We start from the raw sequence: 18,672 nt of genomic DNA on the forward strand, positions 1-18,672 counted from the left end.
TAAGTTGTATCATTGACAAAGTATATTAAAATAATCTAAAAAAATTAAAAAGTGCAGAGGGATCTTTCTTGTATCACTCCTTTTTCAATGTGGTCACCTTAATTATTGTATGTAGAGTAATGAAAACTAGAGTTTAGGAAGTGGGGAGTGGGGAAACTAATAATTCATCATAAAGACACTCATTGGATGATAGTAGTAGTTTGTGGGTAGTGCCTTAGCAAGTGAGGATGTGTGTTCGTAAATATCCTTCTGAAACTGGTGCACATTATTTTGAGCTAGTTGTCTGTAGGTATAAAAAGATGAGTTTGGGAATAAAGGAGGATATTAAAAACTGAGCTCACAATGTCCTTTGTGCTTCTCAGTTACTCCAGAGCATGCAGTTTTGCTACATTGCAAAGGATCTGTGCTCTGGAGTCTATGTGACTATACTCTGGATGCTTTAGAACATTATGTTTTTTTCCCTTTCTCCTGAGTTTCCCTGGTTTCTGTAATGGCCCCAAAATACTCTATAAGCCTTGAACATCCTTATGATGTGTAAAACAGTGACATTATACACAGTGTGGTACAGTATAACCATGGTGTGTCAGTATAACTTATGAATTGAAGATCAGGAATAGAACAAAAGTTTCATAGGTTAAGAGTCTGAGGAAATTAATTGTTAAGAATCTTGGGCATTTCCTAACAAAGCATTTTGAAAAGTTAAGGGTATTAAAGACTTAAAGAGACAGTTCACATTTCTAAGTGTGAAAATTGTGAATGTTTGAAAACTAATTTAGTTGCCGTGTTATTCTCTGTGGCATCTTGTTCTATTTATCTTTGAAGAACATCTTTAATGATAGACATAAAGAAAACTGTTTCTTTTCCACTGTTTAGACAAGAACCTAGTTAGTGAGCAAAGAGTTTAATTCATAATAAGAGTTCCACTGGGAAAGTGCCATGTCAATGTCCTGCCTGCAAAATATGGATAATCTTAGCCTTGTTATTCTCTTTTCTCCCCACCCCCCAAAAATCCATTTGGGTTGTGTGACTTACTTGTAAACTAATTGCCCTATGTTGCCCATTGTACAGAGTGGAACATGGATTCACTCTCCCCATCAGTGGATTTTAATGACACCTTTTCTTTTTTGCTAGGTCACTGATCCACAGCAGCCTCTATCATTTGGTATCACACTGGGAGAACTTAGTCTGTTGGTAATGTTGGCCTTATTTATAATTTTTGTGTAACTTGTTAAATATTCCCAAGTCACAGGGTGAATTGCCTAAAATCAACTATGGATACAAATAGCTATTTTATTTTTATGTATAATTTTTTCACCGTTTTTCTAGAAGTTCAGAATTTATTGTGATGCTGTTATTACATTCTCTAATTATTTTGATTTGTCCTTGAACTTAAATATCAAAATACCAATACCAAACGTTTTTAAAGAATTAAAAGCTGTGGGAAAACAAGTGGGGAAATAGGGAAAAGTAAATTTTTATAGATCATGTTCTCATTCTTGGTATAGGCAGGTAGACTTTCCAAATAGCTTGTAAATGTATATTTGTACCTCTGTGTGTGTGTGTGTGTGTGTGTGTAAATATACATTTACAAGCTACAAATAGCTTGTAAATGTATATTTGTACCTCTGTGTGTGTGTGTGTGTGTATTATATTGAGATGTATATAAGGTTGTTTATTTTGGTTATATATTTTATTTTACATGTTAAAATTAAAAGATTTATATTTCATTTTATTATACAGTTTGGTTTTTCTCCTAAAGATCTTTAAGGGTAGATAGTATGTACATTCATTCAGGTTGGACATTTTCCCCTCTATTTTTTGCGGACAACTAAGTGGTAGGAAAAATGTTTTAAGGTTAAGGACAGTGAACAGTAAATCTTGCTGGGTACATGTTTGTCTTAATGATAGTTATATGGAGAGCGCCTTAGTGTAGGGAAAGAAGAGGAAGAGAAATGAGAGAGAAGTGGAGTACCAGAGAAACAGAAAAAGGACATGATTACATAAAGGCCTTCAGAATGATATTTCCAAACAGATAAATAGAGATGTCCATCAAATTGAAGACCAAAGCACAAACAAACAAACAAACCTTGGAGAAACAAAGTTAAGGGAGTCAAGGAAGCTAGTGTTTGTTTATTTTTTTAAGATTTCTTTCTTTATTTATTTGACAGAGAGAGAGAGAGAGAGAGAGAGATCACAAGTAGGCAGAGCCTCAAGCAGAGAGAGAGAGGGGGAAGCAAGCTCCCTGCTAAGCAGAGAGCCAGATGCAGGGCTCGATCCCAGGACCCTGAGATCATGACCTGAGCGGAAGGCAGAGGCTTAACCCATTGAGCCACTCAGGTGCCCCAAAGCTAGTGTTTATTATACTGTTTATCCTCTGCTTCTTTCCAAAATGATTTTTAAGTGGTTTTTGATTAAAAAAAAAAAAGAAATATACAATAATAGGGACTAGAGATAATTGCTTCAGAAAAACCAGACTAACAGTATTAGTCATAAATGAGCACAATAGTTTATGTTGAGCTTCTCGCCAACAAAATAAAAATTAAAAAAAATAGTTATGTACCTCTCATTGACTGAGAGAGGCATCCTAGTATATAAGAATGATATGTAATTTCCTTAGAGTGTATTGTTGTTTGATTCTCTGTATCTTTTCTCAGACTCTTCATACTGTTTTCTTTGCCTGTATTACTTTCTTCCCTTTCTCTCCCCGGTGATTCTGTTCAGGTTTTAATTCTTATGTTAGATATTACCTTGTCTTTCTTATTCCTTTTTTACTTTCCTCTTAGAATTTATCATTCTTTCTTTTATGCTCCCCATTATATTTTATTATAGCACCTGTCACATATTATTGTACTGGTTACCATGGTGATCTTCTGTCTAACCTTCATTCATTCACTCATAAAATAGTACCTTTATTTTAGAATTTTTGCGATGATTAAATGAGATAGTTTGTGTAAACTATTTGGTACATGTGTGACTCGGTTATTTCCTGCTTCAACTACTACATTGACTATAATAACAACAGTAACCCCAAACTTATCTCTTTCTGTATCCATATCATTCCTTTTTTCCATCTTTGCAATTACAATCTAACTCATATGTAGGGTAATCTTCCCACCTCTGATCTGGATCCTATCCTCCCCATGTCCTGGGAGTCTTTTTTCCTCCCTTTCTCTCTGCCTCTTTTCCTCCCTTCCTTCTTTCTTTCCATCAATTTCCTTCTCTTCTCTAAATCTTCAACTCCCTTTCCTCCCACTTTTCTCTTCTACCACTCCTTCCTGTAAACTAAATTTAAACACATTCAGGTCTGCCTTTTACAACCAAACTAAAAAGACCCTCCGGAACCTTCTCCCACTCCACCTAGGCCCCATCTAACTGCTACCTTCTTTTCAACTCAACTTTTTGAGAGAATTCTCTACCTTTACTATCTTTGTTTCCCCCACCCCTGCTGGTTCCTTGCCCATTGACTCTGCTACTCCTCTGAAATTTTTCCTTACAAGTTCATTAGTTACACCCTGGCTGCTCAAAAAACCAATTTAGTTTATCTCATTTGACATTGTTGGTCATGCCGACTTTCTAGAAACATGATCATGCTGTTATTTCCATATTCTTGTGGCTTTCTTTGCAATAATTATTTATTTGATTTTTTAAAAGAATGTGGAGCTTCACCATTTTATAGGCTTGCTCTCGCTCGATCTTTTTTTTTTTTTATTCATACACAATTACTTCCACACAGATACAAAGTAGCTCAGCAGTTATTTTCTGAATGAATGAACTCAGTTAAATTAGAACCTCCTCTTTATCCATTCTTCTGTTGAAGGACATCTTGGCTCTTTCCATAGTTTGGTGATTGTGGACATTGCTGCTATGAACACTGGGGTACATATGGCCCTTCTTTTCACTACATCTGTATCTTTGGGGTAAATACCCAGTAAGGCATTTGCCAGGCCGTAGGGTAGCTCTATTTTTAATTTTTTGAGGAATCTCCACACTGTTTTCTAAAGTGGCTGCACCAACTTGCATTCCCACCAACAGTATAAGAGGGTTCCCCTTTCTCCACATCCTTTCTGTTGTTTCTTGCCTTATTAATTTTTGCTGTTCTAACTGGTATAGCGTGGTATTTCAGTGTGGTTTTGATTTGAATTTCCCTGACGGCTAATGATGATGAACATTTTTTCATGTGTCTGTTAGCCATTTGTATGTCTTCTGGTGTAGGGTTTGTTCAGTCTTCTGCCCATTTTTTTTTTTTTTTTACTTGATTATCTGTTTTTTGGTGTTGACTTTGAGAAATTTCTTATAGATTTTGGATATCAGCCCTTTGTAATGTCTTTTGCAAATGAATATTTTCTCCCCATTCCATGGGTTGCCTCTTTTTGTTGACTATTTCCTTTGCTGTGCAGAAGCTTTTTATCTTGATGAAGACCCAAAAGTTCATTTTCACTTTTTTCCCCTCGCCTTTGGAGACGTGTCTTGAAAGAAGTTGCTGATGTTGAAGAGATTACTGCCTATGTTCTCTTCTAGGACTTTGATGGATTCCTATCTCACAATGAGGTTTTTCATCCATTTAGGTTTATCTTTGTGTATGTTGTAAGAGAATGGTCAGGGTTCATTCTTCTACATATAGCTGTCCAATTTTCCCAGCACCATTTATTGAACAGACTGTCTTTTTTCCACTGGATATTTTTTCCTGCTCTGTTGAAGATTATTTGACCATAATGATGAGGGTCCATATCTGGGCTTTCTACTCTGTTCCATTGGTCTGTGTGTCTGTTTTTGTGCCAGTACCATGCTGTCTTGGTGATCACAGCTTTGTAATAAAGCTTGAAATCAGGCAGCAGGATGCCCCCCAGCTTTGTTTTTCTTTTTCAACATTTCCTTGGCAATTTGAGGTCTTCTCTGGTTCCATACAAATTTTAGGATTGTTTGTTCCAGCACTTTGAAAAATGTGGATGGTATTTTGATGGGAATGGCATTGTAAGTATAGATTGCTCTGGGCAGCATAGACATTTTAACAATGTTTATTTTTCTGATCTATAAGCATGGTATGTTTTTCCATCTTTTGTATCTTTTTCAGTTTCTTTCATAAGTGTTCTGTAGTGTAGTTCCTCGAGTATAGATCCTTTACCTCTTTGGTTAGGTTTATTCTAAGGTATCTTATGGTCCATATATACAATGGAATATTACTTAGCCTTCAGAAAGGATGAATACCCAACTTTTGCATCAACATGGATACGACTGGAGGAGATTATGCTGAGTGAAATAAGTCAAGCAGAGAAAGTCCATTATCATATGGTTTCACTTGTGGAACATAAGGATAACATGGAGGACATTAGGAGAAGGAAAGGAAAAGTGAAGGCGGGGAATCGGAGGGGGAGAATGAACTATGAGGAACTGTGGACTCTGAGAAACAGACTGAGGGTTTTGGGGTTGGGGGATTTGGGGAATGAGTGAGCCTGGTGGTCGGTATTAAGGAGAGCCTGTTTTGCATGGGTGTTATACATAGACAATGAATCTTGGAACACTACATCAAAAACTAATGATGTACTATATGGTGACTAACATAATACAATAAAAAAAAAAGAAAGAAATTAGAACCTCCTCAATTCTATTTTCACTGTTCCTTTGATTTTGTCATATAGACAGGGAAGGAAACAGCTCACAGTTTAGCTCATGGTTAACTAGGTGTCATTTCTTTTATCTAAGTTATTTTGTTATAGTTTATAAATATTAGAGTACTGTTTTATGATATATATACTTTGTTTCACAGTTACTTATTTCTTTTAGACTGCAAATGAACACTGGACTCCATGCATATTAAATGAAGCAGAAAAAATTATATATAAGGTATTATACTGGATTAAGAATTTCTTGTTATTTTTCTAGGTACAAACAATGTGCAACTGGAGTATGAGTTAAAATTTTAAGGTCTAGTTTGGGCTCTGCTACTTACTTTGTTTTTGTTTTTTTTTTAAGATTTTATTTATTTATTTGACAGACAGAGATCACAAGCAGGCAGAGAGGCAGGCAGAGAGAGAGGGGAGGAAGCAGGCTCCCTGCGGAGCAGAGAGCCCGATGTGGGGCTCGATCCCAGGACCCTGGGATCATGACCTGAGCCGAAGGCAGAGGCTTTAACCCACTGAGCCACCCAGGCGCCCCTGCTACTTACTTTGTGACCGTCTGTAATCACTTACCTTTTCTGATGTTTAGGTTCTTCACCTAGCAAAAAAAATCAGATAAAATTAATATTTCCCAAGTTGTATTTTATGGAGCATTAGGTAATTGAGATATTAGATTTGTAGAAAAAATATTCCCTGGTCAAGATTACTTACCAAAGTACTAAACTGTACATTTAGTTAAGCTGTAATCACAGGACTTCACAATACTTTAAATATGCTAATAAACATTGTGAATTTTTCAAGAGGGTTGTCTAGTATGTTGCTGTTGCTTTCCCACCTTACTGTTCTAGAATCCCTCTTTCTAAACAGTCATTCATATCTACTGGAGGAATCATGTCTTTCTTATTCAGCAAAACATGTACAAGTCTGTTAAAGAGTAAATTCTATTAGTTGTTACATGTTACATGTAACAAGTCTGTTAAAGAGTAAATATTTGATAATTTAATGAATTAATCTCCTTAGATAGTGTTGCTGGAAGCACAATTTACCAAATGCTAAGATTAATAACAAAGTCCATGAATAACATGCTTGTTTTTCCCATTTTTGCTCTATTTTTTTTTCCTTTAAAAGTTCAAAATGGGGGGAGGGTATGTACTATGGTGAGTGCTGTGAAGTGTGTAAACCTGTACCCCTGGGGATAATAATACATTGTATGTTTATAAAAAAATTTAAAAAGTTTTTTTAAATTCTAGGGTGAATGTGAGAATAATCTTTTAATACTGATTCATAATTTTCATGTGTCAGTTGCTTGACTTCTTTTATTTTTCTTTTATAGCTTATACGACTTGATAGTCTTAGTGCCTACTGGAATGTAAACTGCAACATGTCTTACCAGGGATCAAAGGAACAGATCTTGGTAATTTAAATTTATAACTGGAAGAGCTAACTCTACTCCCTAAATTTTTGTAACGTAAGAGGTCTTTAATGAGCATAGGGTATATTTTTTATTTAAGTTATATTTAACCAAATGAGAATTGTGAAACAGCTCTTGTAATCCACTCCTTTTTATCTAAAAAAAAAAAATTTTTTTTTTAAGATTTTTTTTTTTTAATTTATTCATTTAAGAGAGAGAGTATGAGAGCAGGAGCAGGAGCCGGGAGGAGTGTCAGGGGTAGAGGGATGAGCCAAAGGCAGATGCTTAATTAACTGAGCCACCCAGGTGCCCCCAAATGCACTCTTTAAAAAAGCACTTATGGGGAAGCCTGGGTGGCTCAGATGGTTGAGTGTAATCAAGCCCCATGTGGGGCTCTTAGCTCAGTGGGGAGTCGGCTTCTCCCTTTCCCTTTGCCTCTCCCCTGCTTGTGCTCTCTCTGTCTCTGTATCGCTCTCAAATGAGTAAATAAATAAATCTTTAAAAAAAAATCTGCATCTAAACTTCTGGAGGGAACTTTTTAAAAAAATAAATAAAAAGCACTTATGATTTTGAAGATCTTTGTGAAATCATTTACTACACAGTGGGGTAATAACCTATACTATTAAACTAAAACTGCTCTTATGGTTTTATGCTCTCATTTTGATGGCATTATGTTGCGTTTCATATAAGAATGATTACTTATAGAGTATTATAGAGAAAGATGGTACTTTTGAGATATAAAGAATATATCCTTAGGAAATTTTCTTTTAAAGTATAATTGATCTTAGAAAATATTTTAAGCATTTGTGATGATGATTTCCTCAACAGTGAAAGGCTAATTCAAAACTTCAGTATGCTAAGTTAATCTTAGTCATTTTTATATACTTAGAGGAAAAAGGAAGAGTTGAATTTTCTGAACTTGAATTAATTCAAGATTCTTTCTCTTATTTCTCAGAAAGATATTGTAACAAATAATTTGCCTTTTTCTAGAAAGTGTTTGAAATCCTAATTAATGGATGTTTAGTTCTTTTTTTATTTTTAAAGATTTACTTATTTTTTTTAGGGAGAGGCTAAGAGAGCCTGTGCAAGTGCATGGGGGGAGGGATTGAGGGAGAGAGAATCCTGAAGCTGACTTCCCACTGAGCCCAGAACCTGACCCCAAGATCCTGACCAGAGCCAAAATCAAAAGTTGGCCACTTAGCCAACTGAGCCACCCAGGTGCCGCAGTTTTTGTTTTTAAGTCAGAGGGGAACAGGATGCGATAAAACTTTTAGATATTTTAGAATTTTTAAAAATGATCTACTTCTATATTTTATTCTGAAGAAATATATCCATAAGTAATGCTCATTGTATTTTTCTTATGGACTACTAATTACAAAGAAGAGAATAAAGATATAGCTTTAAGAACCATATGTGTAGCTGAACATGTGTGCATTTTTTTTCATTCTCATCTTCAATTTTCTGTTTAGGATCAGCTGAAAAGTGGAATTCTTAGAAGTAGCAATATACCTGTAAATCATCAGTACAGTAAGTAGTGGTAAAAGTTTATTTCATGTTATAGGAAGCATAGGATTAAATACTCTGTCTCAATATACTTTTTCTGGTAAGGTTACTTTGACAAAGAGGAAGAATTTTATATTTTAGTTTTATAATGTTTTTATTTTAGTTTTATAATATATTTTAGTTTTTTTTTTTTTTAAGATTTTATTTGTTTATTTGACAGACAGAGATTACAAGTAGACAGAGAGGCAGGCAGAGAGAGAGGAGGAAGCAGGCTCCCTGCTGAGCAGAGAGTCCAACAAGGGGCTCCATTCCAGGACCCTGGGATCATGACCTGAACCGAAGGCAGCGGTTTAACCCACTGAGCCACCCAGGCGCCCTATAATATATTTTACTTTCATAATTAGTTTTATATATTTTAGTTTTATAGTAATGTATTTAGTTTTAAATAAAGTTTTAGTTTTGGATTATAACAAAATGTTAAGGAATAGATTATGACACATACGCCACTGGAGAATAAGAGAAGAGGGTAGTAGTGTTGTAGTTTACTCCCAACAGCTAAACAACCTTGACCTCCATGTTTCCTTCTTGTTATCACCTTTGTTTTAGGAATTAGGTTTTCTTTCCTTTTTTAATAACTAAATCCCTGAGATTTTGGTATTCAAGTCAACCTTGCCATGTCACTATTAAAATGTTATGACAAACCAACCACTCGAGAGATTTTTCTAAGTGGCTTTCCTAATTCTTGGTATCCTCATCTTTACTTATTTTTAAATAGACTGCTAACAAAGCAGACTATTTATTTGTGCCATCTATTTTCTCCATTTTAGTTTCATTCCAAAGAGGCTATTTTTTTTTTCATTTTATATGTGAGAATTTTCTTTTTCTTTCTTTTTTTTTTTAGATTTCTTTCCAGCATAACAGTATTCATTGTTTATGCACCACACCCAGTACTCCATGCAATATGTGCCCTCCATAATACCCACCACCTGGCTCCTCCAGCCTCCCCGCCCTCCACCTTCAAAACTCTCAGGTTGTTTTTCAGAGTCCGTAGTCTCTCATGGTTCATCTCGCCTTCCAATTTCCCTCAACTCCCTTCTCTCCATCTCCCCTTTTCCTCCATGCTATTTGTTATGCTCCACAAATAAGTGAAACCATATGATAATTGACTGTCTGCTTGACTTATTTCACTCAGCATAATCTCTTCCAGTCTGGTCCATGTTGCTACAAAAGTTGGGTATTCATCCTTTCTGAAAGAGGCTATTTTTTTTTAAATTGAGTATACCCCTTTATGTTTCTTCAGCTTTCATGCCCATCTTCTTCCATATTCTGTATTACTCTGGTTCACTGTTGTTTTCTTCATATTCTTTTATAGCTGACTGCCTTTATGTAAGAGTTGGCACTTTCTTTTTATGTTCATAGATGTATTTAGTGATGATGTTTTCAGATGAAAACAGAGAAGTATTTATTTTCATTTGTGAAAGAACTAGCTCAGAAGAATCTACAACTTCATTTATAAGTAGTATCCTCCACTTATAAAAACCTCTAAATAAGTTAAAAATTTTATACAATCTTATGCAATTGTAAATACTTTAAGATATTACAGTTTATCTAATTTTAATGCTATTCACAGTTAAATGTATCGTATTACTTTGCCTTGTTTGTCACCTTACCTTATATACCTTTTCATGCTAGTTTTTAACTTCAAGAATATTTTTTGGCTTGATTCTAAGATTATATATGTAATGGTTGTTTTGAAAAATTGTGAAGTGGTAAGGATTTTTTTCTTGGTAATATGTATCTAATTTGTGATTCTGTTCCAAAATTTAATTTGTGATTCTGTTCCTAAGTTCTGCCAATGAGTAAATAAGACAAATTAATCAAATTTTGTTTCCTACCTTGTGTTAATATTTTTAATGAATACTAAAGTGATTAAATGTCTTGTAGTAAGTAAGAGAAGCCTGATTTTACACAGACTGAATAAGTAAGAGTTGATTGTCTATTACTTTTGTACATTTTTACTTAGAGGTGTAGGACTCCAATTTCATCCTTGGAGATTCCACTTTAACTTGCAGTTCGTATTACACAGATAAGTAGTTGCTTGAATATTTTTTGGTAGTGATTTTTTACATTTTTTGCATTTTTTTAATTACTTTTCTATACTTTCACTGTAACAGTGTTCTCATAATTATATACAGTTGTTCATATGTAAGGGCATATAAACATATCTATGTCTTCCCTTGTGATGTAAGTTTTCCAGCCAATATCGGCTTCTGCAAAGCTCTACATGAATCCTTATGCGGAAACAGAGCTCAAAACACCCAAACTTGATTGGAACATAGAAGTACAGAACATTGCCATTGAGTTGACCAAACCTCAGGTAAGATTCAGGTGGTCATTTCTAGTTTTGATTAGCTTTGATCTCAACTGCTTTTGTCCTTTGTGATTATTCCTTCTCCAGTACTCTAGTGGTTCTTTTATATACTTACATTTCTATTCTATTTATATATATATATACACAAACACACTCATATATGTATGTATGTGTATAGGTATATATATATTTTTAAGAAAATAAATACTAAATTTAAGAAATCATTTCCTTCATTTTATCTGGTCTTATACTCTAGTGGTTCTTTTATATACTTACATTTCTATTCTATTTATATAAAAATATACACAAACACACACATATATATATGTATATGTATAGGTGTATATATATTTTTAAGAAAATAAATACTAAATTTAAGAAATCATTTTCTTCATTTTATCTGGTCTTTTCCTTATTGATGGAGAATCTTACCAAATTATAGCAAATGACATTATTTCCATTTAATTTGCAATTGATGGAAGATTTTAATGTGATTTGTTTCTCATTCTTATTATATGCCCTGGGAGTTTAGACAACAGATGGAGAACTGGAAGTAAAAGGAGGACAAGGGATTTAGTTAAATGAGCTTTTAGCTCAGTGCAGCCCAATAAGAATACACAGTGGTTCCCCTTCCCTGTGGTTTCATTTTCCTTGGTTTTGGTTACATGGGTCAACTGTGGTCTGGAAGCAGATGATTTCTTTCTGATGTATGGTCAGAAGGTCAGTAGTGGCCTAACACTGTGTCACTGTGCCTACATCATTCACCTCATTTTATCTCACCATTAGGTGTTTTATCACAAGAAGAAGAAGGATGAATGCAGTACAATAGGATATTTTGAGAGAGAAACGCACACCACATTCACATAACTTTTATTACAGTATATTGTTAGTTCTATTTTATTACTAGTTATTGTTGTTAATCTCTTACTGTGCCTAATTTATAATTTAAACTTTGTCATAAGTATATATATGTGTAGGAAAAATATATCATATGTAGGGTTCAGTACTATCCATGGTTTCAGGCATCCACTGGCGGTCGTATAACATATTCCCTGAGGATAAGGAAATACTACTATAATGCGGTTTGTTTTTGTAATTTTTTAATTTTCTAGTAGCCACATTAGCAAAGTAAAAAGAAAAGATGAAATTAATTAATAAAATAACATTTTATGTAAGCTAACATTTCCAAAATATTAATCATTTCAGTATGTAATCATTGAAAAAAATTGTTAAGCTATTTTACATCTTTTTCTTTTTCCTAAGAAAAAGTCTTTGAAACCTATTTTTAAACTTAAAATACATTTTTTTTTAGAGATTTTATTTATTTATTTGACAGAGATCACAAGTAGGCAGAGAAGCAGGCAGAGAGAGAGAGGAGGAAGCAGGCTCCCTGCTGAGCAGAGAACCTGGTCCGGGACTTGATCCCAGGACCCTGAGATCATGACCTGAGCCGAAGGCAGCGGCTTAACCCACTGAGCCACCCAGGCGCCCCTAAAATACATTTTTTATATTTTAAACTTAAAATACTTTTAAACTTAAAATACATTTAAGTTCAGACTACCCATATTTTAAGTGGTGAATAACCACACTGTAACCATTAGGTAGTAGTGCATTAAGAAAAACCAAAAGGAAGAAGCTAGATTTGCTCTTCTCTTTACCTTATCTACAGTCCTGTGTGTGTGTGTGTGTTTTCCTCCATTTGAGCGGTTTACCAGGCGCATGCAGAGTTCTATTGATGGTAAGATGGGCAATTAGATAGCTTTATCTTGCTTTAGTTATGTAATGATTTTCTGGAGCGGTTTGCAAATCAGCTCATAGATAGTCCATGCTGAAATGATGGTCTAATGGAGAATATGTAGTTTTAGAAACAACCATATTCTAGTCCCTAGTTGCAAATAGCATGTGTGTTGTTTCAGTGGGCATTTATTGCGCACTGTAACGTGTTTGAAAATAGGATATATTACTATTGATGGTACAGCTGTTTATTTGACAGCACTTTTTTCTTTTTGTAGTAGAACTTAAAAATTATGTTACAACTTATAATGAATGTCATCTTAAATTTGATGAAATATGATATTTATAGGCAGGGAACGATGATATTCATTGTTCAGGGAAGTTAGAGTTTTACTATACTGAAAATATACTAAAATTTGGTGTTTATCTCTGTGTTCAATGTAATAAATATAACTATTTTTTTGTTTTAATAGTACTTAAGCATGATTGACCTTTTGGAGTCAGTGGATTATATGGTTAGAAATGCCCCTTATAGGAAATATAAGCCTTATTTACCACTTCATACCAATGGTCGACAATGGTAAGTTAGACTCTTTTTTTTTTTTTAAATGAGAAACATATAGTTAGGAACTCTCAGATTTAAGAGACCTTTAAAGCCATGTAATGAAGCTACTCTTTTTTTTCTTGATAGACATGAGAGGGATATCTTACATATTATGTCTTTGTTACTATTTTCGTATATACATTCTCTTGTGATCTTGCTTTTAGACTGTTCTCGAATTCTCAGCTTAGCATTAAGACTTTAATCACGTTTTGGTCTTAGTGCTCTTTAGTCACCACATGGGCTCAACGTTACAACCATATTGAGATAGTATTAATTTTGCATAACATGTCATTTTGTGTCTTTATGATTTTGCTTTGACATACCCTCTTACTGGAGTAATTAGCTCATTTTGCAATTTGTTTAAGCTGGAGAATTGTACTGGGGAATTGAAATGTTAATTACTGGGCTCTTAGAGAAGAACAGTTAATAAGAACAAAAAATGTAACAACATAGATCTAAAAAGTAAAAGCCATTTTCCTGCTGCTTCTTAAACCTTTGTTTTCAAATGTGCATTAACAAAATTTGATTTGCAGGTGGAAATATGCAATTGATTCTGTTCTTGAAGTTCATATAAGAAGGTATACACAGATGTGGTCATGGAGTAACATAAAAAAACACAGGCAGTTGCTCAAGAGTTATAAAAGTGCCTACAAAAGCAAGCTAACCCAGACTAAAGTCCCGGAAGAAATACAAAAACAAATTCAGGTATAACTCATATATATTGATGAAAACTATTCTTTGTTAAATCATCCTTTAAGTTTTCCTAAAATAATTTGAATTAAAATATAATTTTAGAAAGAATATAGGGCATGGATTGCACGGAGCACTGGGTATTACATTGCAAACAATGAATCATGAAACACTACATCAAAAACTAATGATATACTGTATGGCGACTAACATAACATAATAAAAAAAGAAAGAATAAAACTGATTTCTTTTTGAGATAATTTTATGGGAAAATACAGAGTATTTTTTCAGTTTTTTTTCTTTAAACAAATATTTCCTTCTCATCCTAGTATCAGATAAAAGATACTAGAATACAAGAAACTATTTGGAGAAATGCATTTGGTTTTTACGATAATGTTTATAAAATCAGTGTCAGAGTTATTCAAATATATGTTTATTATTAGCTAGATGTATGTTATTAGTTTTGTTAGTGGCTTTTTTTCAGAGTTCCAAGTTATAAAAAAACAGCTCTTATATTCCTCAAAATAGGAACCCCTATTAAATACAGAAAAATACCCCATAGTATATAATTTGCTCAGTGTTGTCTGGTCCTGATTATATAACCATTTCCGTCATAAATTCATAACATGAAGAATTAATTGCATTCCTATTATTCTGAAATAATATGAGAATTGCTAATATTATATATTAGAAAAAACATCAAGTTTCTTAGCCTCTCAGATCTGATGTTCTCATCAGAGAACATGTATAAAATGGAAACAATATTTGTTTTATAGAGCTGTGAGAATTTCATGAACTAGCACATAGATTACTTCATACATAGGTCACCTAATACATGTTTAGGTTTTTATTTATTTTTATAGAAATTACCCAAATCGGTTTCTACTTAAACATAGTTGTTGATTTGTAGAATTTTTCATTCTTAAATTCTGTGTTTTATGTTTTTCATTCTTAAACTGTGTGTTTCATTCTTTAAATTCTTTGTTTATGCCTTTAATACAATGGTATAAAATAGTATGAAAAAAAGTGAGTTAATACAAACCATAAGGATAATACCTAAAACAAGCCATCCTCCTAAATATTCTTGTTTCTATAATGGTGTCATTAAATTCCTGTTTTTATATTATATTTATTGAAGATTTGCTTTCTTAGAAAACTTATTTCCATTATTGCAAAAACGAAGTATAAAGCTGAGTGTACATTCAAATTATCCTTTTATTAGATCACAGTTACTGTTTGTTCATAGACTGAACAAGCCTAGAAATCCTAGAATAAAATATTTTTTTAATCTAATGCCATTTTTCTTGTTTACAAGTGTCTCTTTGTTTTATAGGATTTGGAGAAGACTCTAGATGTTTTTAACATCATTTTAGCAAGGCAACAAGCACAAGTTGAGGTAATCATTTTGATGAGCTAATTGTATGTTTTAAGCACGTTACTACTATTCTTTTAAACTTGAGATCAAGAAATCTTTAGCTTCATGGGACTTGTTCAAGTAATAATAAAGGTTGATTTTCCATGCCTTCATTTAGTCTCAAGAGAAAAAAATTGGCATATTGGGGAAAAAATCCCACTAACATGAAAAAGAAAAAATTTTTAAATTTTATAAAAGAATCTGAATCCCCCCAAAGGAAGTAAATAAAAGTTGTCTGTAATCCTAGCAACATAGGATGCTGCTGTTAATATTTTGACATACAGTCTTCCAATTTTTCTCCCTTGCTTAAGTACTAACTGACATATGCTTTTTATCCCCCAACCTTTCACTTTATCTTTGCTTTGTTTCCTTTTCCTTTTCTTCTTTCCTCTTTCCCTTCTTCTTTTTGCCCATAATTAGAATCAATTTATATTTCATAGTTTATGCTGATTTATCCCATTTGGCATATTCTACCTTGTCCACATCATTCCATCTCAATCCTATTATTCTGTAACATGACTTCTTTGGTAATTAAAAAAATAAATTTTAAGTGCAATACAACTCACGATAGAAAAGTTAGGAAGTAGAGATATACAAAGAAAGAAAATAGAAACACCTATTATCTCACACTAAAGATACCTACCATTAATATTTTTTTGTATATTCTCTTAGGTTTTTTTTTTATATTCATAGATCTCCAGGCACATAATCTTGTTTTTATTTTTTTTTTTAATTTTTATTTTTTTAATTTTTTATTTTTTATAAACATATATTTTTATCCCCAGGGGTACAGGTCTGTGAATCACCAGGTTTACACACTTCACAGCATTCACCAAAGCACATACCCTCCCCAATGTCCATAATCCCACCCCCTTCTCCCAAACCCCCTCCCCCCAGCAACCCTCAGTTTCTTTTGTGAGATTAAGAGTCACTTATGGTTTGTCTCCCTCCCAATCCCATCTTGTTTCATTTATTCTTCTCCTACCCACTTAAGCCCCCATGTTGCATCACCACTTCCTCATATCAGGGAGATCATATGATAGTTGTCTTTCTCTGCTTGACTTATTTCACTAAGCATGATACGCTCTAGTTCCATCCATGTTGTCGCAAATGGCAAGATTTCATTTCTTTTGATGGCTGCATAGTATTCCATTGTGTATATATACCAATCTTGTTTTTAAATGGGACTAAAGCACTTACCTGTTCATTCATTTACTTAGTAAGTACTTGTTGAGAACCTGTTTTACTAGCATCATGGTGAAGAGCATGGACTCTGGAGTCAGCTTTGCCTACTTGTGTGATCTTAGGCTGGTTATTTAACCTCTCTGTGCCTCAGTTTCCTCATTTGTAAAATAGGATTGATTCATAATACCTACATCGTATAGGGTTGCTGTGAGAAGGGCATGATGATCCATGCAAAGCACTTGGGCTGCTGAATACCTGGAACATGATGATTACTAAATAGGTCATTTTCTTCATTATCATCATCATCATCATCATCATTTGCATTAGCAAACAGAAGTGAACAAGCAGACAAAAATCCCTCATTTACATTCTGGCAGAAGAAGGATAATAAAAACGTAAAAAAAAAAAGTAGAAAAGAATATAAAGAAGCAATATCTTACTTGCTAGGCGGTGATGATGATGATGATTGCAATTTTAAATTGGATGGTCAAGGAAAGCCTCACTAAAAAGGAAACATTTGAGCAAACACCTGAAGAAGATGAGGGAGTCACCAGAAAGTTATCTGAAAAACATACCAGGCAGAAAGAATATGGCAAGCTGGAAGGTTTGGAGGTGGGGGTTCATTCACAGAACTAAGGGAGTGGTGAGAGAGAAGAGAGTGGTGGTTAATGAGGTCAGAACAGTATAGTGGAGTAGTGAGGGTGGTACTTTGGGAGTTGGGGAGGGTGCCAGCTTGTAGAGCCTTGAAATAATTGTGTGAATTTGACTTTTACTCTGAATTTGCAGAGCCATTTGGAGAATAGAATGATATAACCCAACTTAAGTTTTAAAATGCATTCTGGCTGCTCTTTTGAAAACAGGTTGTAAAGGGAGAACAAGGGTGAAAATAGGGAGATCAGTTAGGATGCTACTGAAATATTTGAAGAGAAATAATTGTACCTTGGCTGAGAGTAGTTGCAATGGAAGTGAAGAGAAAGGGTCATATTCTGGATGTTTTTCGAACATGGAGCTAAGATTTCCCAACTGGTATGGGTTATAAGAGAGAAGTTGGAGATGACTTTAAAGGTTTTGGCCTGTTGCAGTTGGAAAGATGCAGTTTTCATGAAAAGAGATGGGGAAGTCTGGATAGAACAAGCTTGGGTGAGATGGAGAGATCAGGAATCCAGTTTGGGACCTGTTAAGTTTTAGGTATATTTTAGACAATGATGTGTGGAGCAACAGAGTAGGATCTTAGATACATGAATGTGTGGTTTAGAAGAAAAATCTGTGCTATATATATAAATTTGGGAGAGGCAAACACCTAGAAGGTATTTAAAACCATGACATTGAATAAGATCACCAAAGAAATTAGAGTAACTAGAGAAGTGTTCCAAAGACCCAAATTACTTTGTTATAGATCACAGAGATGAGAACCAACAAAGATGACCATGGAGGAGTTGCCAGAGGTATAGTTGGGAAGCTCTGTGATTGTAATCTCCTCAAAGTGAAGTGAGGAAAGAAAAAGGGAGTGATCTACTGTGACAGAAACATGATTAGTCAACTGAGCTGGGGACTGAGAATTGACTATTAGATTTACCAAAATATGGGGTATTTCAGCCATTACTTCTTTCAAATAATTTTTTTTTTTTTTTTTTTTTTTTTTTTTTAAGTAGGCTCCTCTTTCAGCATGGAGTCCAACACTGGGCTTGAACTCAGGACCCTGAGATCAAGACCTGAGTTGAAATCAAGAGTCAGACACTTAACTGACTGAACCACCTAGGCACCCCTCTTCAAATAATTTTTGATCAAATTTCTTTCTTCTTCCCCTTTTGGACTCTGATTTTATTCACACACACACACACACACTTGACCCTTGAGCAATATAGGGGTTAGGGACCCATTGCATAGTAAAAAATCTGCATATAACTTTAGACCCCCCAAAACTAAACTACTAATAGCCTAGTGTTGACCAGAAGCCTTACTGGTAATATAGACAGTTGATTAATACATACTTTTATGTTATATATATTATATACTATATTTTTATAATAAAGTAAGCTAGTGAAAAGAAAATGTTAATAAATCTAGGGAAGAGAAAATACATTGGCAGAATTATACATATATTTATTTTTAAAAAGTCCATGTGTAAGTTCACCTGTGTAATTC

The 18,672-nt window shown here is 34.0% G+C and overlaps 1 protein-coding gene across 3 annotated transcripts in view; it reads left to right on the forward strand.

Annotated features, from left to right (window-relative positions):
- VPS13C (vacuolar protein sorting 13 homolog C) overlaps window positions 1-18,672 on the forward strand; it is a 187,592-nt gene that overhangs the window by 34,668 nt on the left and 134,252 nt on the right. For all 3 annotated transcript variants that reach the window (XM_082737311.1, XM_082737309.1, XM_082737310.1), the window contains 8 exons: window positions 1,132-1,191; window positions 5,782-5,841; window positions 6,949-7,029; window positions 8,496-8,553; window positions 10,779-10,906; window positions 13,108-13,214; window positions 13,772-13,943; window positions 15,262-15,324. In XM_082737311.1, coding sequence (XP_082593437.1) covers window positions 1,132-1,191; window positions 5,782-5,841; window positions 6,949-7,029; window positions 8,496-8,553; window positions 10,779-10,906; window positions 13,108-13,214; window positions 13,772-13,943; window positions 15,262-15,324 — 729 coding nt within the window. The remainder of the gene's footprint in view (window positions 1-1,131; window positions 1,192-5,781; window positions 5,842-6,948; window positions 7,030-8,495; window positions 8,554-10,778; window positions 10,907-13,107; window positions 13,215-13,771; window positions 13,944-15,261; window positions 15,325-18,672) is intronic.

Source organism: Mustela nivalis, assembly GCF_964662115.1.
Source record: "Mustela nivalis genome assembly, chromosome: 6".
In the NCBI taxonomy this organism is placed as follows: domain Eukaryota; kingdom Metazoa; phylum Chordata; class Mammalia; order Carnivora; family Mustelidae; genus Mustela; species Mustela nivalis.